Source organism: Oculina patagonica, chromosome 6, assembly GCF_052425735.1.
Source record: "Oculina patagonica isolate OP01 chromosome 6, crgOcupat, whole genome shotgun sequence".
In the NCBI taxonomy this organism is placed as follows: domain Eukaryota; kingdom Metazoa; phylum Cnidaria; class Anthozoa; order Scleractinia; family Oculinidae; genus Oculina; species Oculina patagonica.
The window spans coordinates 19,843,394-19,870,313 of record NC_135763.1 but is presented as its reverse complement, the minus strand read 5'-3'; the positions used below and the strand labels follow the sequence as shown (position 1 = coordinate 19,870,313).

The 26,920-nt window shown below is 39.6% G+C and overlaps 1 protein-coding gene across 1 annotated transcript; it reads right to left on the bottom strand.

Annotated features, from left to right (window-relative positions):
* On the bottom strand, positions 1-26,920 carry LOC144657919 (uncharacterized). The gene is given in 17 exon segments (XM_078518260.1): positions 1-2,467; positions 3,415-3,508; positions 4,015-4,155; positions 4,820-6,139; positions 6,713-6,949; positions 7,459-8,421; positions 9,975-11,600; positions 11,912-11,945; positions 18,732-18,852; positions 19,862-19,955; positions 20,397-20,537; positions 21,010-21,904; positions 21,907-22,331; positions 23,019-23,255; positions 23,772-24,740; positions 25,853-26,714; positions 26,716-26,920. Coding segments are annotated over 17 exon segments (8,466 nt in total). The 5' UTR covers positions 26,896-26,920; the 3' UTR covers positions 1-2,340.

Here is a 26,920-nt window from a genome sequence, read left to right as displayed (position 1 = left end):
TTATATTTCTATGCTTTCTAGCATATGTTCAGTAGGATTCAGCTGGAATTTGGAACAGCCTGGTCTGGACTTGTGAAATAAAGCCCGGCGAAGACACCATATTTTTGAATGTTTACAAAAACCGATCAAACGGTTGTTATTTTTTTAAATTTTTACCGACCTGTAAATCAAAATATATTAAAGTTAACACGCGTTTCCAGCCTATAAGGGGCCACTTAACGTAGGAATAATATTATATTTTGTTGCGTTTGGTAGTTTTTGAGCGGTGAGCTCGTCAGTTTATGAGGCTTTTTGCAGCCTTGACCGTTCAGTGACTGTTGAGAGCTTTATTTTTTTTCCTTTTTTTTATTGCAACACACAAAACATATTTACATATTTACACTACTGACAATACCTGCAATGCTTATATAACACTACAATTTCTTAATAACATTTACAGTACAATTGCTTACGCTAGATCCAGATAGCCTTTTTCCAAAATTATCCCTTTGTCTCAAGTAAATCGGTCTTGTGTAAAATTGGTGGTGACGTTATTGCGTTCAAGCTGCTCAAAGTTGAAAGGTATCGTCACTCACCCGATCGAGCCACCCCGGGGGCCCCCCGGGCGAGCCACAAGGGTCAAAATTTGTCGATTGCGCTTGCGCTTGCGTCGCAAGTAGCCTGAGTATCAGGCTTTTCTAAAGGGGAAGGGAGAAAGGGTAGAAGCGGGAAAGAAAAGCCTGATACTCAGGTTACGTCGCAAGTGAAACCCAGGAGACATTTTGTTGCTATTTTTCTCCAAAGACACGTTAACAACCTACAGGTCAAGAATGCTGATAACTCGAACCTTCAAGAGAGAAATCGAAAAAGGTTCGATTTATTGAGAGGTTCGAGTATTTAAGGATTAGACTGCGAGCAGTCTCTTTTTTGCTTTAAAATCCGTGAAAGGAACGGAAAAGTAGCGAGCGGCGAAGCCGCGTCCACGACTGAGTAGCGCTCGGTCTGGCGCTCGCGCTACTCGCGGCTCGCGGCTTTGCCGCTCGCCGCTCGATCGCTCGCTACTATAATTTTGGGTTCGTTCCACGGATTTTAAAGCAAAACGAGAGACTGCTCGCAGTGTAATTGAAGGTTCGAGTTATCGGGATTTAACTGTATCTCTGTTGACGAATAGGTCAGGCTTATTATATTTAGCCCAGAGATGGTCCGTGGGACTAAAAAAGCGTATTACAATAATTTCATAGGGTATTGTGGCGTATTTTGGAGGCTATCTAGCGGGCTAAAATATGCAAGAAGCAGCTCGCTTCTCTGAGCTAATTTGATGGTTTTCAATTTTTCCGACAAAATAACTTGAACTCAGGTAAAAAAAATAACATCACTTGATATTAGAGCTCAAGTTCAAGTTACTTCGTCTGAAAAATTCAAAACCATTGTTCGTTTCAAGCTTTTTATTCGGCTTTTGTGCTGCGGTAAATGATAAAAATGATTTAAAGCTATTTTGCTATCTCCACTAAATATTAAACTAAGTTAAAATATCTTTCCTGCGAACTCTACCATATAAAACCTATCTGATTATATTAATATATGATTATTGTTAAAAATCTTACTTGAAATCACAATTTGCAGAGGACAATTTTTTTACTGAACTGCATGTATATACCTGGCGTGCTACTACAATTTGCATTCAATCTACCCTCAATAAAACACCAAACGTTTCCACGTTGTCAAAAATGTGCTTACATTTCACGCAATTTTTTTTATAATGAATTGTACCGTACAAGACTACTGCATAGTTTACAATAAATTAGAAACCGATTCAAATGCGTTTCTTTCTTGCTTATTAAGCTATTCTGTAAAACATGATAGCCAAAAAATTTTACTTAGAAATAATCTGAATCCCGATTTTTTGAGCTCTCAATTTCTCAAACCTTCCAATAACTCGAGCCAAAAGTTGTTTCACATGGATGTGCTCCATTCAGTTGATCTTTCGAACTCGCGTTTTGTCAAACCAATTTTCGTTCCTCTTACAGGCTCGATAAATCGAGTCAGTTTTTGTAAAGTTTTATGTCCATGCTGTAAAATAACTATACTCGTGATATAAAACGTATTCAGGCTTTTCTATTTGAAAGATTCATTCATAAGGTCCACGAACATTTCTCAGATAAGACATCCAAAACGTTTTTCACAATGAACGTAAATGCACTGCACGTTACAAAATCAAACTTACTTGATATTACAGTTAACTTTAATACAATTGTGCATTTCTTTGAACTACAGAAAGCAGCAAATCCATTTTAACTTTGATGTACCGAAATCTTTTGACTTTTGATCTACTGAATTGATGCAATAGATTCAGCCTCAATCTTAGACTTCTATTTCTTCCATATCGGGTGAGTAGTTTTTTTCTTGTTCAGAAACGGCCGGGTCAATTGAACTTGGTCCTGCAGTTATACTCTTTTGGGAAGTAGCACAGAGACCCTCTTGCAGGAAGCTAAAAACATCAAAACTATGTATGAAACCTTAACTTACGATATCCGTTTGAAGGGGATGGGGTGGCTAGAGGGTGATGAGAACAAGTTAATGTAAGAATGTATCAGCTTGCAGAAATGTATCAGGCTGTAAGCAAATAAATGGGTAGGGATTTCACGAGTTTGAGTATGACAAATGTTAGGAGAACTAACTTTGTTATATGAAAGGACCTTTCAAAGTATCTCTCACTGACCCCCTGATCAGTCTCTTCATTCACGGCCGTGAGGGGTTGTTCAATAAGTTGAAAAGTTAAGAAAAGAGATATCGTATCTTAGGCTTCTGTAGGTACTTTAAAGGGGTACCATTTTCTTATCGAAGGTATACGAAATGATTATCTTTTCTGTCGAAAATGGTATGTGAAATTTAAAGGGTAAGGGTTTGGACAACAAGGCCGCACCTCCTTTTATAAAAATTCTTGGGCACTCCCCAGGCTTTTTGATTGTCAGGCTGGTACGGTGATTAGATTTATTAACTGCTCGAGCATGGATCGGATTGTCATCTAAACATTAAGGTGTACCACTAAAAGGAAATGTTGACGACCAATCCAAACACACAACGAGTGATGATTGATTGAAAAACGAGACGCCGTACAAATAACCCTTAACAAAAGATTAATGTTGTCCTTACATCAGTACATTTTATTTCTGATATCCGATGCTCGTTGTACGCTTGGTAACTGAGACGATAAACGGCTGTTGAAATAAATTTCCACAAGTCTCAATGGTACAGATACACAATGGCAGATCAGACAGAGCTGTTCGGACCAAAGTACGGTTAATTTTTATTGTTCCAAAAGTGAAGGCTGTTGCACAAGACAAGACAAGTATTTAGTTTAGAGAAGCTCGGTCCCAACCTAGTGCATGTTTGATCTCAAGGAATGGATGGCTTTGTCCAACGATAACAACTTACCTTTGAGCAGTGTTGGGCATTTCCATGTGAAGACTAGTGTTCTCCCCTGTCACACAGACATGGCCTTTCTGGAAAGTCTGATGTAAGTGAAGCTCTGTAAAAAGAATACGACGAAAAGGAAAACCAGAGAGTATTGCTCATGTTTCATAAAATATTTTAAAGAGGATTACCAGTGACTAGCTTGTAATCGTCTTAAAAATAAGCAATGACACTTATAGGTATAAGTTGTATTGTGTTGACTGACGAAGGGCTAGGCTATAAAACATCTAGGTTTTCCAGTCTAAAATCGTCGACACCTTGAACCGATTTTTAATTACGGTATACATGTAAATGATCTATACCTTAGTGCAGGTAATAGCGTTCTATAGATTTATCTTTGCTGATTGTGTGTTCATTTTGAAGACATAGTCACAAACCTGTGGTATTGATCTCTAACATATATTGCTGATTGTGTGTTCTGTTTGTGTTCAGTTTGAAGACACAAAGTTTGATAGTCAGTGTTTTTACTATTCCTTGGTATGTTCGTTTAAAATTACAAACTTAAACGTCACGATTTAAGTATTTCAAGCTACAACGCCTGCACAAACTTGAATTTCTTACCTAAGCGGCCACATTGTTGCAGTGCATGTCTCTGTATCAACTCCACTGCTGACGGATCCATGACAAAGTTTCCATTTTTGTCACCTGAACGGCTCGCGATTGAAAGAGCAGCTAGTTCAGCCTCGAATGGACTGCCTGCATCTGTAACAGCAGAAAAGTAATAAGATAGAAAAAGACACCATTGAACGTCTTTACAAAATTACAGAAACCGATAAGAAATTTTCTGTGGAAAAAACTCCGGATTCAAACAACTTGCTTCGACACCAAAAAGCGTTCGCATTCAAGTATTCGTACATACATGCAACACTTCATGCCCCGCAAAAAATTTCTATATATCAGTGAACCGCGTAAACTGATCTTCATTTTTTCTATTTTACTAAAAAAGTGACGGTTGAATAGCTACATTAAATATTAATTTTATTTTCAACGTTGGGTGTGATGCGATTCGGGCGTTGGGAGAAAAAACTTTCAATTTACGAAGCTTCCTCGCTTTGCAACTTCACCCATTACGGAATATAATCATTTTCTAACCAGTCGTCACTGTAAACGTGTCATCTCAAAATCGAAAATAGTTTAGCTAGTGAATGTATGTGTAGTGAATATGTGAGTGGGGAAGAATGAATATGTGAATGGGAAAGAAGAAATTTTTTTTTTGCTATCCACTGTTACCGAGGTGATTACTAGTCGCTATGATTTGTATTAAAGCCATTTCAGTATTAAACCAAACCATTATTATACGATTTAAGATGGACAAAACCTTTTATTGTGGTATAAGTACGCTTGCGTACCTTCCAGTGCTACCTACCCGAGTCTGAGGCTGACATGTAGGCATCTGCAGCAGATGATTCGTCAATAGCCACGAAATCTTTGCTGTCCACAGAAATTGCTTCTGAGCCCCATTTGTACAACAGCCGTAGCCTTACCACTCCCATACCTTCGAAAAAGCAGCAACGCACCGTCAAAGGAGACTCTTTGATCTCTGCCTGTCCCCCGTCCACGATGTCATCACCCAAATCTCTTTGGAGCAAATTCAATGCCTCTGCGATGTTCTTTCGACGTGTCGAGGAAAGAACCATACGGAAATTTCCAGACTTTGTATGTTCTCTTTTGACTGTAACAGGAAGCGTAGCTATCGGACACCTGGCGAGTTCTTCCTCGCTAGATGGAGGTAACGTTATCACCGATTTAAACGCTCCAACTTTACGAATTCGCCCATCGATGTGAACGTGCGCAATTGCTCCAAGCTGTAGCTCATCTTCAGACTCTTTTCTGATCTCGAACTGTTGAGAATAGGTATCATGTGGCTTGTCGTACTTTAAAGCGTCGCTATAGCAGGTTACTGGAGAATTAGTAGAGTCAGTCATTTCAAATCTCACCAGTTTGGATGGATCAAACGTCACAAACTTGATGAGACTAAGTGCAACGTTGTAGAAGTAACGCATTTCAATCTCCTTAACATTCCGGATATCTGCCGAGATTCTTCTCAGAGAGCGTGAAAAGAGCTGTAACCTCTTGTGCAATTTACTATCTTGGTGGCCTTGGAAGAATTCCTTTAAGAATTCTGCCATGTTCCAAATCCCCAGACTTTCACCCCAGCTTTCAATCACTTCGGTTGAATGCTTCTCGCAGTTGTTAAGACACAAATTCTCAAGTACTTCACACACCTCGTACACAAGCCTTAAAATGTCTTGATCTAAAAAAGCATCTCGAACTTTAGACTCATGCTGGGTAACAATTTCTTTAGGCAGTCCCTTCAATCCATTTTGGATAATTAAGGGACTCTCGTTGCGGAAGATTTCTTTGATGGCTTGGATGAGAAAGGGGGCAATGGAGAAGAAATCTTCATGGATGGATCCCGATGACGATGAACAAATCTTCTCCAACTTCAAGGCAACATGTTCGGGGACTCGTTCATGGAAAGAGAGAAAACGTGGGCAGTTTTCTATGGAGACTTCTGCATCCATTTCAATGCAACAATCTTTCAAAATGGAGCCGCACAGAGTTCTAATTTGATTGACGAAGTATTCCATCAAGTGACGATCGTCGCGATTCAAGCTTTGGATTTCAAAGGCTATTTCTCTCAAATGGTTGATGTGCATTTTCCCTCTCTCATCCACTTCGCAGTCTTAAATGAAATATGAATATCGATTTTAAGTATCGCTTTGATAGAAATTTAAACTCCTTGAACTTCCTATCAACTATGTTCACTATCTTTAAATTTTTGCATAAGCGGTAGCTCTTAAGTGGTATAACTACTTGATATGTATTTTAATATTATAGACTATGTAAGCGTTCCAAACATCAAACTAAAGCTCATTCGTCCAGTAAGTAGATCCTTTTCAAAACATGAGCCGGAGTAGAACGTTAAATGATTAGCGTTCAATGTAACGGATGTTATAAACAAGCATTTAGGCTAAAGCTTTTTAAAAAGTTGAAGTTAAACTGTACAATATTTAAAATAAGGACAAACGTTTTCGACTATAAAATGATCACCCTTGTGGTAAAAATCTTCTATTTTTTGTCTTGTTTTCAGAACATTCATTTCACATGTTTTAATTTTGATCCACTAATGGCCCATTTGTGTACAGCATGTGCGTTTGTCGTGGTATCAAATTTCTAGAAAAAAAACCTATAAATAGGGTGACAGCAAAGTAATGCAATGCTATGTCCAAATTTGGTAATTGATACTGCGACCAACCTTCTGGGTTCAGTCCTTGAAGAGTGTTTCTCAGCACAGCAGGTTCCTCCTTGCAGTCGTCGTCTTGTTCCTTCGACCACTGTTGAAGAATCGTTTTCAGTTGTTCTTCATCGTTCTTCCATGTTCTTATAGCTTCGTTTATTGCTTCTTCGGGTACGTCAAGTTTTTGGGCAATTGGTACAAGATTTAAAATGGAACCCTCTACTCTTATTAGTCGCCTCACGTATTCACAACGATCTATAACAAACAAAATGGAAATTTCCACATAAGCTGGCCGTTGCCATCCCAGTTCTAGCTTAGAGGAAGAAAGGGTTGGACAAGAATTTTTAAAAGTCACTAACACTGGCTCAATTTGACTTAGGATGTGTAATGATGTGAAAAAGAAAATTAGTTTTCTCAGCAATGTCAGATTTGCATGTACATTTTCACAAATCTTCCAAAAACGAAACTTCTGGAAGCGCATTTATATTTATCCACTGAAATAGCAATATCTGTCGTTACGTAAGAAAAGAATGGAACAAGAAGATAACCCTTGCTTACTTACAGGCTTCCCTTGAGTTAACCAATTTATAATCACTTTCATTGTTGCTTTTTCCTCATTAACACTCGCAGACGGACTTTACGAACAATATGAGAAAGACGTGAACATAGCGAGTAGCAAAGAAACAAGTGGTTTGTACAATTTATTGGATTCATCGCCAAGACTGTCTAGTTTTGCACCAGCTGTAATACCAAATTTTACTTACCTAATTCACAGAAGGTTTCCATCAGGACGTGTCCATATTGGCCTTCGATGCCTATCTTTCCACACAAGATTCTGACACCATCGGTACCTTTCAGGGACAGTTTGATGACATGCCCGGTGCTCCACCAAGTTGACGATTCTACAATGAAATCAGTGCTTTCCAGCTGTCCGTCAGTAAGCTTGTAGTCTTGCCCAAGGAGAACAGAGACCTTTAGACTTTCATTGTTGTAGATGCGATTGCTCTCAGGTCTATCTATGGAACACAGTTCTTCAAAACCATTCCCTCTGAGCTGCATCAAAACAGAAGAAGGATGCTCCCTGAAACACTTCTCATGGTAAACATCGCGGCTCATGAATGCAAGGGCAAGTTCGCCAAAGGGTGTATGTGGGTAGTTGTCTTTAAAATGCACTGACAAGGTGTAATTGAATCCTAGAAGGTTCATCCTGGTAATTATGTCTTTGGTTAATATCGAAGTTAATCTCAACAGGGCTGCTATTCGAGAGAATCCTTCGATTACAACTTCCATTTCTTTCTTTTCCAAATTAATTTTGGACTTGTGAGTGATATCTTTCCAAACGATTTTTCCATCTTTAGCTTGTGCGCCATGCAAAATGAGAACATCGCTTAGGGAAATATCTTTGTCAATAGTCAACTGGGTCGTCACCGTAACAAGCCGTTTAAACACTTGACCGTTCGGTTGTAAATTGATGACGGGTGCAAGGAACATGACATCATTTTCAAGCCCACTTTTGACTATCATATCACAGTGCGTAGAAGGTTTCTCTAAAGTTATTTTGATAGTCACATCATCGTCCTGTTTGCCTATGGCACCATAAGGACAAATAACGTAAGCTTCCTCGGCAACCACTACTCCGCCTTCATAATTCACAATTCCAACAGCTTCGAAGTTGCCCTGGTCTTCCTTTCCCGTTGCCTTTGCGATGTCCTTTTGAAGTTCATTTTCTAAGGGAAAGATGCATACAACAGCGTATTTAAGATGTGGGTTTTCCTCATGCCACCAGTCTTCAATAAGCTTTTTAAAGACTAATATGCATATCTTAGAGACTAAAAAACAACGACAAAGATGCCTCAAACCACGATTTGAAACATTCTAATCTTCCTGGTCATTCTTTTAAAAACATGGTTGGCTTACGGACTTTCTCTTTTCACTAAGGGAACTCCGAGGAAAGTTGCAACACTTCAGAACAAAAGTTTGTTTTTCAAATCGGCACCTTGGCTCCCCAAGGAAGTAACGAAAGCTTCACAATTAACTAACCAGTTTATTAAGGTGATTCCACTGAAATAGAAGGAGTATTAAAAATTTTCTGAAACTTGGTCCAGGTTACAATTATGTTATGAGCATTAAAAAAATGAAATAAAAAATGGGGGTCACCGCGCTAGTTTTTGTGTAAAATGGATGGGCATTTTAGTAAATATACGACCCGCGAGATATATATTAGGAACCCTAGTAATCCAAATGGGGATCGCTATTGTTTCAAGAAAAAAATTATTCTGCATAAAAGAACTAGTCTAGTTCAACAAAAAGGACTTTTATCTTATATTAAAAACTATTCTTATTGTACAGGAATTAAGATAATCAAAGAAATTTAAGATTTTGCTCCGTGCGCACGTTAACGGCACTACCTAAAAACGTGTTTTTTACGGCATTAAAATTAAAGTATCTCAATGTAGAATCTTAAACTTTTTTTTAAATCGCGATATATTGTAGACAACAGTTTGACATTTAAATTAATACATTAAAAAATGGGGGTCACCGTGCTCGTTCAAGAGAAAACGACCATTTATTTCCCTACCGAGCTTAGCCTAAAGGGAATCTCGTAGTGTTCAGTGTGCGCGCGCGCTCGTGCGCGCGCTAAATGACGCGAAAACTTATGCGCAGAAAGGATGCGCAATGCAATACCGTGAAATCACCTTAATGCATTTCATTCGTTATCATGCATATGCTTACTGCAATAGCATAACTCCATATTCTAGACTTCAAACACACACCTGAACCTACAATCCTCCACTTCTCTCTGACGAAGGGCTAACGCTAGAGACATCAGCTTTTCAAAATCGACTACGGCGGTTTATTAACGTTTAACAACTACATGTTTGCACTGAAAGGCCGCGACAATCAGCTATTTTCAATTGCAACTTTCGCAATTTCACATATCTACATCTGTAATTTCATCTTCTGCCCTGCTTTAGTTTAAATTAGCGCGCTCTAACGTGCACTTTTCTAATAGACGTGCTCTAGGCCAATGAGAATATGGAGTTCTTCTTACTTCTATATTTATTGTCATAGGTAGATTCATAATCAAACACATATATAGGTCAAGAGAATTAGCAATTTTTTCAGTGGGTACTACACTTCTCCGTAACAAAAAAGCCCAGACAGAAGAAATTTTTTTGTTGGTATCGGGTTTTGACCACAATAACATAAAGCATCTTTTTCAATTACTGACGTTTTCAGCAACGTATTGACTATTATAGTCATCTTTTAGATAGCTTACCGGTTGCAGTGCACCTTGCTTCCTCGTGTTCGTTGTCAGACGTCTCGGAACGACTTTTACCTAGCAGTCTACGTCTGATGTCATGCGCGCGCTTCTTCGACTCAAGAGCATAGCTAAATTCTCCTAGTGAATGTTGTGTAACCCCCAATGAATAGAGGCTGTCAGCGGTCTTGGAATGTTCTTCTCCAAACAACTTCAGTCTTACGTCAAGCGCGCGTTTCTTTGACTTCAAAGCTGGGATGAGATCTTTCATTGAGTGTTGTGTAACGCCAAGTGAATAGTAGCTGTCAGCGATTTCTGAACGTTCTTCACCAAACAGTTTTAGTCTGATCTCAAGCGCGCGCTTGTTTGACTCAAACGCATAGATAAAACTTCCTAGTGAATGTTGTGTAACCCCAAGTGAAAAGTAACTGTCGGCGGTCTTTGGATGTTGTTCACCAAACAGTTTCAGTCTGGTGTGAAGCGAGCGCTTGTGCGACTCAAGAGCTAGGCTGAAGTATCTTAGTGAGTGTTGTGTAACACCTAATGAGAAGTAGCTATCTGCCGTCTTTGAATTTTCTTCACCAAACAGTTTCCGTCTTATATCAAGGGCACGCCTGTTTGACTCAAGACCTGAGTCGAAGTCTCCCTGTTCTTGTTGCGTTATCCCAAGTGAATCGTAGCTGTCAGCAGTTTTTGAATGCCCTTCACCAAGTAAGTTCTGTCGTATCTCAAGTGATCGTTTATGTGACTCACGAGCTGATATAAGGTCTCCCAGTGCGTGTTGTGTAACCCCAAGTGAATAGTAGCTGTCAGCAGTCTTTGAATGTTCTTCACCATACAGTCTCCGTCTGATCTCAAGTGCAGAGTTGAGTAACTTACGAGCAGAGACGTAGTCTCCTAGTGCGTGGTGTGTAATGCCGAGTGAATAGTAAGTGTTGGCGGTCTTTGATTGATCTTCCCAAAACAATTCCAGTTCTGTGTCAGAGGTTTGCTTGTTTGGTTCAACAGTCAAGGCAACATCTCCTACGGAGTGGTGTGTAACCCCAAGTGAGTGGTAGCTGTCATCTGACTTTTCTTTACTAAGCAGTTTTAGCTTGATGTCGAGTGCACTTTGGTTTGTCTCACGAGCAGAGATGAAGTCTCCTAGTGCGTTTTGTGTAACTCCGAGTAAATAATAGCTGTCAGCGGTCGTCGAATGTTCTTCCCGGAACAGTTTCAGTCTGATATCAAGTGCACGCTGGTTTGACTCACGTGCCGATATGAAGTCTCCTAGTGAGTATTGAGTGACTCCAAGTGAATAGTAGCTCTCAGCGGTCTTGGCATGGTTTTCCCCGAATAGCTTTAGTCTTATGTCAAGCGCACGCTTGTCTGAATCAAGAGCTGACATGTAGTTTCCCAGCGAGTGTTGTGTAACCCCTAAAGAATAATAACTGTCAGCAGTCTTCGAATGTTCTTCACCGAACAACTTCAGTCTGATGTCAAGCGCACGCTTGTTTGACTCCAGAGCTGAGGCGTAGTCTCCGCGTTCTTGTTGTGTTATACCGAGTAAATCATATTTGTCAGCAGCAATTGAAGGTTCTTCAGCTGACCGGTTCATTTTTAATGCCAACAGTTTACTTCCGTTGCTTACAAGTTCAGAAAAGCCTTATGTTTTGTTGCCACTAGAAAATAAAGAATCATTCAATGGTTAACAGTAACACTAGCTTATGCTGGTTATTCAGAACTTTTCAGAGACAAAAAGAATAAAATCGTATACATTCTACCAACATTTGACCTTAACTTTCATGTTATATGCAGCACATAATCTGAGTGTAAATAATTTAAGTTCCATGTTCTGCAAGATAGTGATGCATGAGGTCTAGAAAAGCAGCTCGTGGATGCATATAAACGAGGTAGGCGAATGTATTTAGCTGCTTTTGTAGATCGCAAAAGCGCATTATTTTCTTTTATCACACCAGCTTCTTCTTTGTTTAAGAGTATAGCATGGACCTAAAAGAAAAAAAAAATCATTCTTTTGACTGGCTGCAGCACCGAGCAGACTAAGGGTCTTAGGTGGCATATTACCATGCACTTAATTCTCCTTTCCCTGTATCCTTTGTAGGCACGCTCCAGCCTTTCATTTTTGGCCAGTTCGCGATTTCACCGAAACTTTGTATCAGGCCACAGTTGTTCGCTAACAAACCTCCTCACACTATTTACTGGTCAGGATGTTGTCCAGCGGATAACGTTATTCACCCTTTGAACAAGAACGATTGATTGAATTTCAGGGTTATTTTCAGTTTTCCATTCATCTTTGACTAAATTTGTCCAAGGCCTTTACATACAGATAAGTAAAAAATAATACGTACGTACACTGGGCTAGTTAAACAAATAAGAAATATCGCCTCTAAGATTCAGTGTAGAGGAGCGAAGGGAGAGGGGCACATGGAATTCCTGTGGGGGGGTGGGGGTTAAAAAAACATAGACTGGCTTCATCTGAAAATCCTCCGACCGACTAACCCCTGGAAACAAAAAATTACTGCTTTCTAAATCCTTTTCCAAACTCAGCTGCCAGCCAACCTCCTTTATGTGAATATTAGTTATATTTACTTAGTTCGATTACTTGTTTAGCTATCGTGAACAACATTGTTGTGCACAAGATATTGCCATCGTTTGGCCACCCTGTTGCGATACGTTGCAGTATGTTAGATGGCGCAAACCGAACTAGCGCGCATGCTCCAGCGCAACAATGTCGCACGAACGTGGCCAAACGAGTACAAAATCATGCAACATCCAAAAATTTTGGGAGATGTTGGAAGAGAAATTTGACCATTTTCAAACTTGGTCCAACATCATCCAACATGTTACATCATGTTGCAACAGGGTGGCCAAACGATTGTAACATGCTGTGTGCAACAATTTATGTTGCGTTGAAATGTTGCGTGCGTTTGGCCGGGCCTTTAAGTTTGATTTTTATCTCTGGTAATAACGCGTGTGTTGTTGTTGTTGTTCTGATGAAGGAAAGTTATATTAAATATGTTTGACGCAAGATCCAAAATTGAATCAACACATGAAAGTTCTTCTCTCCAAAAGAAATAGCTCCTCACCAACAGTTGTAGATATGAAAGGACAAAATTGTAGAGGAATTAAAGACCTCAGGGTCCATAACTTCGTCTCCGTTCACCCTAAAAACATCAAACTTGGTCAAGTAACCAATCCTTCCCCTCCCCCTCCCCCGACTGCACATTCAGTCTCACTCCCACTCCCCGGGACGCGTATTCTCCAAACCCTAATCCTCTCTCGAGTACGAATCCAAGATGGCGCTCGCCTGATCGAAATGCATTTCAATTCGCTCGCTAAATACCCCTGAATTGCAGCAGTTGCAGGATAATTTTCATAGAGCCTTTGGAAATCGTCTTGGATTTTGCTGTATCTTGCGCTCGCGCTTTTTCTTTAAGTTAACTTAATAATGAATTGTTTTAGTTTTTGGTTGCAAAACAATAGCAGAGAGTGTACAGCGTACAGGAAGTTTCATCTGTTTTATCACAGGCGGCCCAGGCGTGATATGTGATCAATGTGATAATAATTTGGCCGATTGCGTAAGTCTGGTTCAGCCGTTTAAGACAATGTATGAGAAATCTTCGAAAATTGCTCTAAATACTACATTTGTAAAGGAACTGAAATAAAAATGGCTTACCTCTTGTATTTCTTGCATTATTTTGCCTTCTCTGTGTTCCTAGGGTGGGATTTAGGCCATTTAAGTGATTTGAAGGCTAAACCATCGAAAGAGAAAATCGCTTAAATGGCCTAAATCCCACCCTAGGAACACAGAGAAGGCAAAATAATGCAAGAAATACAAGAGGTAAGCCATTTTTTTTTAGTTCCTTTACAAATGTAGTATTTAGAGCAATTTTCGAAGATTTCTCATACATTGTCTTAAACGGCTGAACCAGACTTACGCAATCGGCCAAATTATTATCACATTGATCACATATCACGCCTGGGCCGCCTGTGGTTTTATAGATCTTAGCATGTCACGGACGGCCCACGCTCTCGACGAGGGAAGTCTTAAGTAATGTCCATTCGCTTCGTTTAACTTGCTGCCCTTGCCTTTCTCCGTGCATGATCGCTGCGCGGCTGATCTTTTTGTAGGAAAATAAATGGTCTGAGGTGATACATGTACTGTCTTCCGCACTCGGTTCGATTTCGAATGCTACTCGCTGTTAATAGATAGTTACCGAGTCATCAGAATTTTCCATTGGTATTCATCTTAGATACGTGCAATGAATTCGTTAGATCAGTTCGTTTACTCAGAGAGTATCAGACGGATGTTGGCATCGGTTTTCGTACTGATCATGAATTGATTTGATTAATGTTACATTATAATACTGCTAACACTAAGTTTACAATGTAGAAATAAAGAAAACGTACCTCTTGTTCCAATTAAACTAGCTTAAAGGGCGCTGTGCTTTCATAATAATTCTAACTTACGATTAGATCGAACTGAAAACTGATCTCTTAGATGTCTTGGGAATGTATTACCGCGACACCAAAGAACCAAACCGGAAATTAAGTGTCACGCAATGCGCCTAGCTGTCACGATTTACATGGAGCGACCTCTCCTGAATAAGCATGCTTATTTATCGCTGTTGTTTTGTTTTTAGTTTTAGACTTAATACCTTCCTTCCCCTATAATTGTTTTAGTTTTAGTAATGGCAGCGGCCGGTAGCTTTTTGTATATTGAGCAGTTTCTAGACGAGTAATTTCCGAAGTTTATCCGATTGTTGTTCGAAGGCCATACGAACGTGTCTGATCATTTTTCTGATCATTTTTTTTCAAGGAAGATTCGAAGATGTTTGAACTTTCGATGTTTAGCATTAAAAACTCGTCAACGGACAAAATTTAGGCTCTGAAGACGCCTATGTCAAAGATAACGTCAAAAACAATCCTTACAGAATGTGGACCTCCACAAGTGGCCTTCTGGAGAGAGGAGGTTTTTTGAAAGTCCTACAACACATGACTTCGCCAAAAAAGATCCTGTTGAAACGATTTGTTGAAAAGCTCACCAGACGGAATATCTTGCCAAGCCAATTTAACGCTACGCTCGCGATATTTTCGGAGACTGAGCCCCCCCCCCCCAATTTTTGTTTGGGGGGCTCCAGCCCCCTCCTCCCTCCCCCCCGTTTCGCCGCCTTTGAATAGTTATTTTTGTACGTTTTCTTTTTGCTCTGATAACTCATTTTAAGCTGTTATTATATAATAATAGTATTCAAAGTAATTTGTAGAAATTAAAGATGGATATTTATACATCGGAAACGTGTTTTGTAAGTTTAAATGTGTTGTTGTCTTTTTGGAAGACGGCAATACCATATCATATTGGCAGCTAGCTGTAGAAAATCAGTATTCCGTTATTACAATAAGTTTTCGGTATCGCTATTCAACTGTTCTTTGTGAAAATAATATTTAAGCAATAGAGGACTTTTTCCGAGTTTACATAGCCTCATCTTAACACGAGGTTCGCATAACATTCGAGAACTCTCCCAGCCCCGCGACTGTTTAGATGAGGATATGTAAACATGGGAAAAAGTCCTCTATTGCTTTTATAAAACATTTCTCAAATAATATTCGAAAAATGAAGGGAATTTTCTTTATTTACTTCTGGATTGAAATAGATTCTCTCAAAATGCGCTCTGGACAATCGTATTTTGTACTAGCCAATCAAAACGCGCAACTGAACACATTGAACCAATCAAAATTCGCGACTACGCCAGAGTCAAATTGTGGCAAGCGCCGTGTCGACGAAAACGATTTCAGCTTTAACGAGGTTCAAAACAGTTTTCAGTACTTTCCAGGGTCAGGTCAGTGCTACAAATATTTATCAGTTACCACTTCAAAAATCCCAGGGGTGGTACTCGAGATTTCAAGTGACGGGGATGAGCGGACGGGGACAAAAATCAAGACCCTAAAAAATCCTTAGGGCTTCCGAACAAAACCTAAAGATATCCTTTGACCAAAAATTACCTCAAATGAATCAACAGCAAAACACGTTTGTTTCCACTTTATTCGCAGAACTATGCAGCCAAAGCGCTACCACGAATCTTTAGATTGTTTGTAATACCCCCCAAAAATCCCTACTTCATTATTATTATTAATATAATAATAATAATATTAATAAAAAAAAACTTGCCAAATTTTCCTACCCAAAAATATTCCAGAGACGAAAATTTCAAACCCAAAAAATCATTCGATCATCCCCGTCACTTGAAATCCCGAGTACCCCCTTGGGACAAAAATGGTATCACAAATGCCCAATCATTGTGGTTATTTTCTTGACGTCACTGGTAACCATAGAGCGGTATAACCTGTTAAAACACCCTTAATATTAGCTTTAAGTGCTTATAACTCAAAAACGAGTCCGGTGACCCCCATTTTTTATTACTGAATAATAATAAGCAAAGCTAAAAAAATTTCAGAGCCACCTTAAATTTTGAAAAGGATAAGCGTAGGCTCTCTCTCTCTCGAAGGCGACTGTTGTTATTTATCATTCTCAGGTAATTTGTCCGTGTTCAAAGGATAAAGCTACTAAATAAACGATTAAGTGAGCATATATACAGTGTACAATAGTTTACCAAAGTGTCGCAAACTGGACAGTTTCCAGGTCTGCAAATCTGCAACGTGGGTTGCAAATTGCATGGTATTTAATTAAAGGAGAAATGTCAAGGTTTATTAAGTCATTTTTCTGATTCCTTTCAAATTAAAGGAAACCTCAAAATAATGGTTTTCTATCGGAAAAACAACAAAGGAGTAATAAAAAGGCGAGAATAACCAACTGATAAAGATTTAATCTTAAAGACAAATTTCGAACGACAAATTTGAAAAACTTTGCCAATTTTTTCAAAATGTGTTGTCCACGAGGTAGCTCCCTTAACTATTGAAAAATACATTTACGTAAGACTAGCAATTTCTTAGTGAAAAAAAAAAAATCATCACTAGAATGATTTTCTTTGGAATTAATAGAAGGCGGACAAGTAGTTGTAATTTGCATTCGTGTTTACATCCGGGAAACATATACAGCAGAAATGTAGAATATGCTTGTAGCGCTTCACATGTAACAGAATTTGTTTCCTTTTTCATACATGCAAATGACCGCTCCGTCTATGGAAATATTTCCAGCAGTCTAAACTGAATGCTGCACTCTTCATTTTAACAAGTAATTAAAAAAAAACTATGGAGGCGTGAAATGGCGAGCTGTGTTACTTCAGTTGAAATATCAGCGAGATTTCAGCTGCTTTTCGCGACTTCGCGAAGATGTGTTGGTTAGCTTAGGAGAACATGAGTTGCTTTTCAAAAGGGCTCGACGTTTTTTTTTTACTCCCATAAATGCAGTCATTCTTGCGACGGCGAACACTTTAACTGGGTTTCAGATGTGTAGGATACCTAATGATATAGAACAATCATAAAGTCCGGTTCGATATATATCTTCACTAACCTTCAGTATTATCACTAAGAGAAACAAAACGGTTTTGGTGTACTCGACAGTTTCTTCAGTTTCTTTAAAAACAGCACCTCTTCTTCAAGCAGCAATTTTTCTTTCTGTGAAACCCAATTGCAATATCGTGACAAACTCCCGAAAGCCACTCGCGCGAATTATACATGTTGCATATTTAATAACCCACACAAGTTTATTCTGGGACTGAAAATATCCTATTGTTTGTTTCATGTCATGCATTACGTATAGATGGTAAATATGTCAGAGTTGCCCATCCGTAGCAGGAATTGTGATTGAGAGAACATTAATTGTCATTCGCACGGCTAATAAGCCACGGACTCGTCAACCTGAAAGCAACTACCAAGTGAGTATATTTAACAATTATTCCACGAGCGTGCGTTGAATATGATATGGTAGATAGTCAACGAGGCGCGTAGCGCTGAGTTGGCTATAGCGATCTCATATCCAACAAGCGCGAGTGGAATAATTGTTTTATTAAAAACGCGCCCAAAGAATTGCAATCAGTTTTAGCTCCCCAGCTGTTTTCGTTGACGCGTATCGGCAACCATATTGTGGTGAAGGGTATGAGCTCATATACCATTGCCTGTTAACCAATCGAAACGCAGGAATTGCAATATATCATTGCTAGTTTTTAATAAAACTAGATAGATAACAGGCTAAAATTTGATGCCAACATCACAGATATTTTTCCTGTAGTAGGGGAGCAAGTGAATGCCCTGAAAAGGCTAAAAAATAGTTTGCCTTGTAGGACCAAAAAAGCACTGTATCGCGCCTTCATTTTTCCTTTTTTTTTAATTGCCGCCGAGTCTGGCACCATTGCGGGGCCAGGAACCCTAGCAAGCTAGAAAACTAGTATTATTTATAAGGACAACTCTAAGATCCAATTTCTGTTTCTCTTAGAGATTCGATTTTGAGAAATCGTTATTCGACTGTTTGTCAGTTGTTTGTCAATTTACAATGTCGATGCTGTAAAATAGTCTTAAGTTTGTTCATATTATAAAACGTATTCAGGCCAATATTTTGAAAATAATCATTCAGAAGCATTTCTCTGAGAGATATAAGACATCCAAGACAAATATCACATTGAACGTAAATGCATGTTACAAAATTAACCTTACTTGATATTACAGTAAAATTTTAATACAATCTTGCATTTCTCTGACCTACACAAAGCAGTACATTCATTTTAACTCAATCATGTCGACTTTGATGTGCTGGAATCTTTTGACTTTTGATGTACTGAAATGATGCAAACCATTCAGCCTCTATGAAAACTAATTTTAGACTTCTATTTCTTCCATATCAGATGACTTGATCTTTTCTTGTTCAGAAACGGCCGGGTCATTTGAAGTTGGCTCTGCAGTTATACTCTTTTGGGAAGTAGCACAGAGACCCTCTTGCAGCAAGCTAAAAACATCAAAAATATTAATTAAACCATCACTTACGATATCAGTTTGAAGGGGATGGGGTGGCTAGAGGGTGATGAGAACAAGTTAATGTAGTAATGTATCAGCTTGCAGTTATGTATCAGGCTGTAGGTAAATAAAAGGGTAGGGATTTCATGCGTTTGAGTATGAAAAAAGGTAAGAGAACTAATTTAGTTATTTAATTAAAAAGACCTTTCAAAGTATCTCTCACAGACCCCCGACCGGTCTCTCTTCATTCAAGTATTTTAAGGGGGTATTCAAGTGAAAAGTTAAGAAAGGAGATGCAGTATCCATTCTGTAGCTATTTTAAAGGGGTACTATTTTCTTATCGAAGACATACGAAAGGGTTATCTTTTCTGTTGAAAATGGCACATGAAAATTAAAGGGTAAGGGTTTGGACGCCGGGGCGGAGCCTATATAAATTCTTGGGTACCCCGGGCCTTGTGATTGTCAAGCTGATAAGGTGATTAGAATCGGTAACTGCTCGAGCATTGAACGGATTGTCATCTAAACATTTAAGTATAGTACTAAAAGGAAATGTTGACGCCCGATACAAACACACAAGACCACACAACGTGTAAAAATAATTTTGATCGATTGAAAAACGAGACGCCGTACAACCCTTAACAAAAGATTGATGTTGTTCTTACATCAGCAGTACATTTTATTTCTGATATCCCATGCTCGTTGTACGCTGGTAAATGAGACGATTAACGGTTTTTGAAATAAATTTCCACAAGTCTCAATAGTATAGATACACAATGGTAGATCAGACAGAGCTGTTCTGACCAAAGTACAGTTTATTTTTGTTTAAATCAAAAGCTGGAACGGTTTTATTTTTCCGAAAGTGAAGGCGACGCTGCCTTATAGCGTTAGAAATAACTCTTGCACAAGACAAGACAAGTATTTAGTTTAGCGAAGCTCGGTCCCAACTTAGCGCATGTTTGATCTCATGAAATGGATGGCTTTGTCCAACGATAGCAACTTACCTTTGAGCAGTGTTGGGCATTTCCATGTGAAGACTAGTGTTCTCCCCTGTCACACAGACATGGCCTTTCTGGAAAGTCTGATGTAAGTGAAGCTCTGTGAAAAGATTATGACGAAAAGGAAGCCAGCGAGTATTGCTCATGTTTCATAATGCACTTTAAAGAGGTTTACCAATGACTAGCTTGTAATCGTTTTAAAAAATAAGCGATGACTCTTATAGGTTTAAGTTGTATTGTGCTGACTGATGAAAGGCTAGGCTATAAAACTTCTAGGTTTTCAAGTCTAAAATCGTCGGCACCTTGGACCGACTTTTAATTACGGGGTATACATGTTAGTGATCTATACCTTAGTGACGCGGCAGGCAAGTTTAATAGCGTTTCACAGATTTATCTTTGCTGTTTGTGTGTTCAGTTTGAAGACATAGTCACAAACCTGTGTTTTTACTATTCCTTGGTATGTTCGTTTAAAATTGCAAACTTAAACGTCGCAATTTAAGTATTTCAAGCTACGACGCCTGTAGAAACTTGAATTTCTTACCTAAGCGGCCACATTGTTGCCGCGCATGCCTCTGTATCAACTCCACTGCTAAAGGATCCATGACAAAGTGTCCATTTTTGTCACCTGGACGGCTTGCGATTGAAAGAGCAGCTAGTTCAGCCTCGAATGGACTGCTTGCATCTGTAACAGCAGAACACTTATGAGATAGGGGAAGACATGCATCATAGAATGTCTTTACAAAATTACAGAAACCGATAAAGCCGATTTCACTGTTGAAAAAACTCAGGATTCGGTGCTTCGACTCTAAGAAGCGTTTGTACATTTAGACAACACTTCATTCCTGGCAGGAATTTCTGTACATCGCTGAACCGCGCAAACTGATATTCATTGTTTCTTTTTTGACCAAAAAAGTGACAGTTGTTTATCTCAATTTGTATCAAAGTGTCATTTACAATACTCGAAAATCATCCTTGTTTGTTATGTGGCCGTGATTTTGCCAATAAAAGACTTGCTCTGCCAATTTGAAGTTTCATGCTCTTAATTAGTGAAAATAAATAGAATTACCTAAAATAGCGTTGCCTAGCCCCTTTTAGATCGGAAAAACCTTTCAATGTGGAATACAAACATATGCGTACGTTTCAATGCTACCTACCCGAGTCGGAGGCTGACATGTAGGTATCTGCAGAAGATGATTCGTCAATAGCCACAAAATCTTTGCTGTCCACAGAAATTGCTTCTGAACCCCATTTGTACAGCAGCCGCAGCCTTACCACTCCCACACCTTCCACAAAGCAGCAACGCACCGTCAAAGAAGACTCTGTGATCTCTGCCTGTCTTCCTTCCACAATTTCATCACCCAAATATCTTTGGAGTAAAGTCAATGACTCTGCGATGTTCTTTCTACGTGTCGAGGAAAGAACCACACGGCGTTTTCCCGAATCTGTATGTTCTCTTTTGACAGTAACAGGAAGCGTAGCTATCGAGCACTTGGCGAGTTCTTCCTCGCTAGATGGAGGTAACGTTATCACCGATTTAAACGCTCCAACTTTACGAATTCGTCCATCGATGTGAACGTGCGCCATTGCTCCAAGCTGTAGCTCATCTTCAGACTCTTTTCTGATCTCGAACTGCTGAGAGAAGGTGTCATGTGGCTTGTCGTACTTTACAGGCTCGCAATAGCAGGTCACTGGAGAATTATTTGAGTCAGTCATTTCAAACCTCACCAGTTTTGATGGATCAAAGGTCGCAAACCTGATTAGATTTAGCGAAAAATCATAGAAGTGACGCATTTCAATCTCATTTACATCGCGGATATCTGCCGAGATTCTTCTCAGGGAGCGTGAAAAGAGCTGTAATCTCTTGTACAATTTACTATCTTGGCGGCCCTGGAAGAATTCCTTTAAGAATTCTGACATATTCCAAATCCCCAGACTTTCACTCCAGTTTTCGATCACTTCGGTTGAATGCTTCTCGCAGTTGTTAAGACACAATTTCTCAAGAACTTCACACACTTCGTACACGAGCCTTAAAATGTCTTGATTTAAAAAAAAGCATCCCGAACTTTAGAATTATGTTGGCTAACGAGTTCCTTAGACAGTCCTTTCAATCCATTTTGCACAATTAATGGACTCTCCTTACGAAAGATTTCCTTAATGGCTTGAATGAGGAAGGGGATAGTGTAGAAAAAATCTTCATTGACGGATCTCGATGATGGTGAGCAAATCTTCTCCAACTTTAAGGCAACATCTTCGGCGACTCGCTGATGGAAGGAAAGGAAACGTGGGCAATTTTCAACGGAGATTTCTGCATCCATCTCAATGCAACAATCTTTCAAAATGGAATCGCACATAGTTTTAATTTGATGGGTGAAGTATTCCTTCAAGTGAGGATCTTCGCGATTTAAGCCTTGAATTTCAAAGGCCAACTCTCTCAAATGGCTGATGTGCAGTTTCCCTCTTTCGTCCACTTCGTAATCTGTTAAATGGAAAGAGGTAAGCTTACCGAAATTAAGTATGTTATGATAAAATAAAAACTAGCGAAATAACCAAGGAACGACGTTTCGCTGTCTTCATGACAGCATTTTCAAGTTCGGTGTCAATGTCAAGTGTGATGGCTATTTATGTATATGCACGAATAGAGTCAGATTCAGTGTTTAGATCCAGTTTAAGTTCTATAATAAAAACAGCTCATAAATGAGGCAGTCCAGTTTACTTGAGATTTCTTCAAGAACGAAAAGGGCTTCAGATCAAGGGTGTTGGCTGTTGTGTTTCTGTTTCTGCTCCAGATGTCTACCAATGGCTGATTTTTGTGCTCTTCAACGCGCTGGTGGAGGTGTCAGCGTGTGTACTGACATAACCTGCATCACACAGGTCACATTTGTAGCTGTTAACAACGCATTGTTGGTTGATGATTGGTGGTTTTGGCTTGTGCATCTTAAGTTCATGTTGGATTTTCCTGCTTGTAAAGACTGACTAGTACTACAGGCTTATGTGCAGCTTTCAAATATAGAGATAGTAATAGCTGATATGTATGCTAATATTATAGACCCGAACGTAATCTTGAGAAAGCTAAGGATCAGGGTTCAATTTAACACCACACAGGACACTCACAGGTTTGATTCACTAATGTGTAGCATGTACGTTTTTCGGGATTGTGACTAACCTTCTGGGTTCAGTCCTTGAAGAGTGTTTCTCAGCAAAGCAGGATCCTCCATGCAGCCGTCGTCTTGTGTTTTAGACCAGTGTTGAAGAATCACTTTTAGTTGTTCTTCATCGTTTTTCCATGTTCTAATGGCTTCGTTTATTGCTTCTTCTGGGATGTCAAGCTTTTGGGCAATTGGCACAAGATTTAAAATGGACCCTTCCACTTTTAACTGTCGCATCACGTATCCACAACGATCTATAAAAAACAAAACAGAAGGAAAAGTGCCACAGAAGCTGGTCGTTGCGATCCCACTTCTAGCTTAAAGGAAGAAAGGGTTTTACAGTTTTCCGTTAGATGAATTGTAAAAGTCAACAAGACTGCCACAATTTGAATAAGCCTGCGTAATGACGTGAATAAGAAAATAAATTCAGTTTTTTCCGAAACTTAAATCGCAGATGTTCGTAGATCGTCCAAAGTGTGAAACTTCTCAAAGCGGTTTTACATTTATACAAATATAACAATATTTGTCGATCTTTGTCGTTACCTAAGGGAAGAATTGACAATAAGATAATCGTTGCTTGCTTACAGGCTTCCCTATAATTAACCATTATAAAGTCACTTTCATTGTTGCTTTTCATCTCGTCATGAGTTTTAATGATTAAAACTCGCAGACGAATCAAACTTTTAGAATCATACGAAGTGGCCATGAGCATAGTGAATAGCAAACAAAGAAGTGGCTTGTTTAATTTATAGAAATCATCGCTGACTTACCCATTTCACAGAAGGTCTCCTCTAGGATATGTCCATATTGGCCTTCAATGCCTATTCTTCCACACAAGATTCTGACACCATCGGTACCTTTCAAGGAAAGTTTGATGACATGCCCGGTGCTCCACCACGTTGAAGATTCCACAATGAAATCAGTGCTTTCCAGCTGTCCGTCTGTAAGCTTGTAGTCTTGCCCAAGGATAACAGAGACCTTTAGACTTTCATTGTTGTAGATGCGATTGCTCCCAGGTCTATCTATGGAACACAGTTCTTCAAAACCATCTCCCCTGAGCTGCATCAAAACAGAACAAGGATGCTCCCTGAAACACTTCTCTAGGTAAACATCGCGGCTCATGAACGCAAGAGCAAGTTCGCCAAAGGGTGTATGTGGGTAGTTGTCTTTAAAAAGCACTGACAAGGTGTAATTGAATCCTATAAGGTTCAGCCTGGTAATTATGTCTTTTGTCAATATCGAAGTTAATCTCAACAGGGCTGCTATTCGAGAGAATCCTTCGATTTCAACGTTCCTTTCTTTCTTTTCCAAATCAATTTTGGACTTGTGCGTGATATCTTCCCAAACGATCTTTCCATCTTTAGCTTGTGCGCCATGCAACATGAGAACATTGCCAATGGAAGCTTCTTTTTCGTTAGTTAACTTGGCTGTTACCGTCACAGGCTGTTTAAACACTTGACCGTTCGGTTGTAAATTGATGACGGGCGCAAGAAACATGACATCATTTTCAAGCCCACTTTTGACTATCATATCACAGTGTGTGGAAGGTTTCTCTAAAGTTATTTTGATAGTCACTTCATCGTCCTGTTTGCCTATGGCACCATAAGGGCAAATAACGCGAACGTCCCCGGCAACCACTACCCCGCCTTTATAATTCACAATTCCAACTGCTTCGACGTTGCGCTGGTCTTCCTCTCCCGTTAACGTTGCCATTGCGATGTCCTTTTCATATTCATTTTCTATGGGAGACATACAAAAGCGTATTTTGGAGAAGGGCTTCATGCCACCAGTCTTTATTGCTGGTATAACAAGCTATTTTAAAGACTAATACGCTTCGTGCAGTTGGCCGCACGTCAGTTTGTCTTTTCATGAATACAGATAAAGTAAAAAGGTTTATTTACTCTCACATCAATTTGTCTTTTCATGAATACAGATCAAGTAAAAAGGTTTATTTACTCTCACATCAAACAGACGATCAAGAATAGCTAACCTTACCTGCGAATATGCAATTTTTTGAATGTATACTAGACATTCTAACTTGAGGTTGCTTAGATGTGGACTCCTTCAATATAAACCGCCCGGCAATTTTTGTATTTTTCTCGACGGTCCCAGACCTCGAAATATTTCTGGTTTTAGATCTCGCTTCATCAGCTGTCAGACTACGTATTTACAACTCAAAATGGTTACCGCGCAAACATTAACCCCATCCAGACCGGGGTGGGGGGGGGGGGGGGGGGCGGTTGGCGGAAAGTGCCCGCGCTGACTTTGGACGCTTATAACTTTTTCAAGATTTAGCCAAACGTTGCGAAACTTTGCGAGTTTATCTAAAAATTACCTAGCAATAATTTGGTAGGATAGGTTCTTGGTTCAGGAACTTGACGTCACCATGGCAACGGCATTTTGACAGGCATGTTTTCCTAAATTTTTTGTAATTTTCGTGTTTCTATTAATAACTGTAATGCAATTATTTTCACCATTTTACGGTTTTTAAGCACAGTTTATTGACTTTATTGATCTGAGTACTTTGCAGTAATTTTGGGCGGTTTTCTGACGTTTTGGAAAAATTTTGAAATCCAAGATGGGGGATCCAAGATGGCGACTGTTTTGACATTATGATGTAATTGTGACGTGACGTCATCATTCCACGTGACGTATACAAAAAGATAGATTTTTGGACATACTATATATCCTCTAAGTTTCATTGTGATTGCTTTAATATTCCGGAAGTTAGGGAGGGGGGGGGGGGCGGAATCCGCCCCCTCCGGTCTGAAAAGATCCAAAAATGCCCGGTCTGAATAGGGTTAATGATTTTGTTTTGCTAATTTTCTAATTGATCTACAAAATGACTTACCAGAAGTTTCCCCTGCTGGATTTGAAGTGTACCTTGCACTTGGTTTGGTTTGTGCGCCGTCCAACGCTAGCTCAACGTAACTGTCGCTAGTCTTTAGGACTTTTCCTCTCGGGGGTAGACGATGTCTGATGTCAAGCGCACGCTTGTTTGACTCAAAAGCTTCACTAAAATAGCCAAGTGAGTGTTGTGTAACGCCAATTGAGTAGTAGCTGTCGACAGTCTTTGGATGTTTTTCGCCAAACAGTTTCCTTCTGATGTGAAGTGCACATTTGCTTGACTTAAAAGCTGAGATGTGGTCTCCTAGTGAGTGTAGTGTAACCCCAAGAGAATAGTAACTGTCAGCGGTCTTTGGATGTTCCTCACCAAGCAATTTCCTCCTGATGTCAAGTGCACGCCGGTTTGACTCAAGGGCTGAGTTTAAATCGCCTTGTTCCTGTTGGGTTAACCCAAGTAAATCGTAGCTGTCAGCGGTCTTTGGATGTTCCTCCCCAAGTAGTTTTCTTCTGATGCCAAGTGCACGTTTGCTTGACTCAAAAGCCGAGATGACATCTCCTAGTGCTTGCTGTGTAACGCTAAGTGAATAGTAGCTGTCGGCCGTCTTTGAATGTCCTTCACCAAACTGCTTGAGTCTCATGTCAAGTGCACGCTTTTTTGTCTCAAGAGCAGAGACGTATTCTCCGAGTGAGTGTTGCGTTAGCCCAAGTAAATCGTAGCTTTCAGCAGTCTCTAATTGTTCTTTACCAAGCTGATTAAGTCTGATGTCAAGTGCATGCTTGTTTGACTCACTAGCTGAGTCTCCCAGAGAGTGCTGAGTAGCCGCAAGTGAATAATAGCTGTCAGCGGTCTTTGAATGTTTTTTTCCCAAACAGGTTTAGTCTGATATCAAGAGCACGCATGTCTGACTGAAGGGCTGAGATGTGGTCTCCTAGTGAGTGTTGAGTAGTTCCAAGAGCGTGGTAACTGTCGGCGGTCCTTAGATGTGCTTCACCAAAGAGTTTCAGTCTGATTTCAAGCGCACGCTTGTTTGACTGAAGAGCTGACATGAAGTTTCCCAGTGAGTGTTGTGTA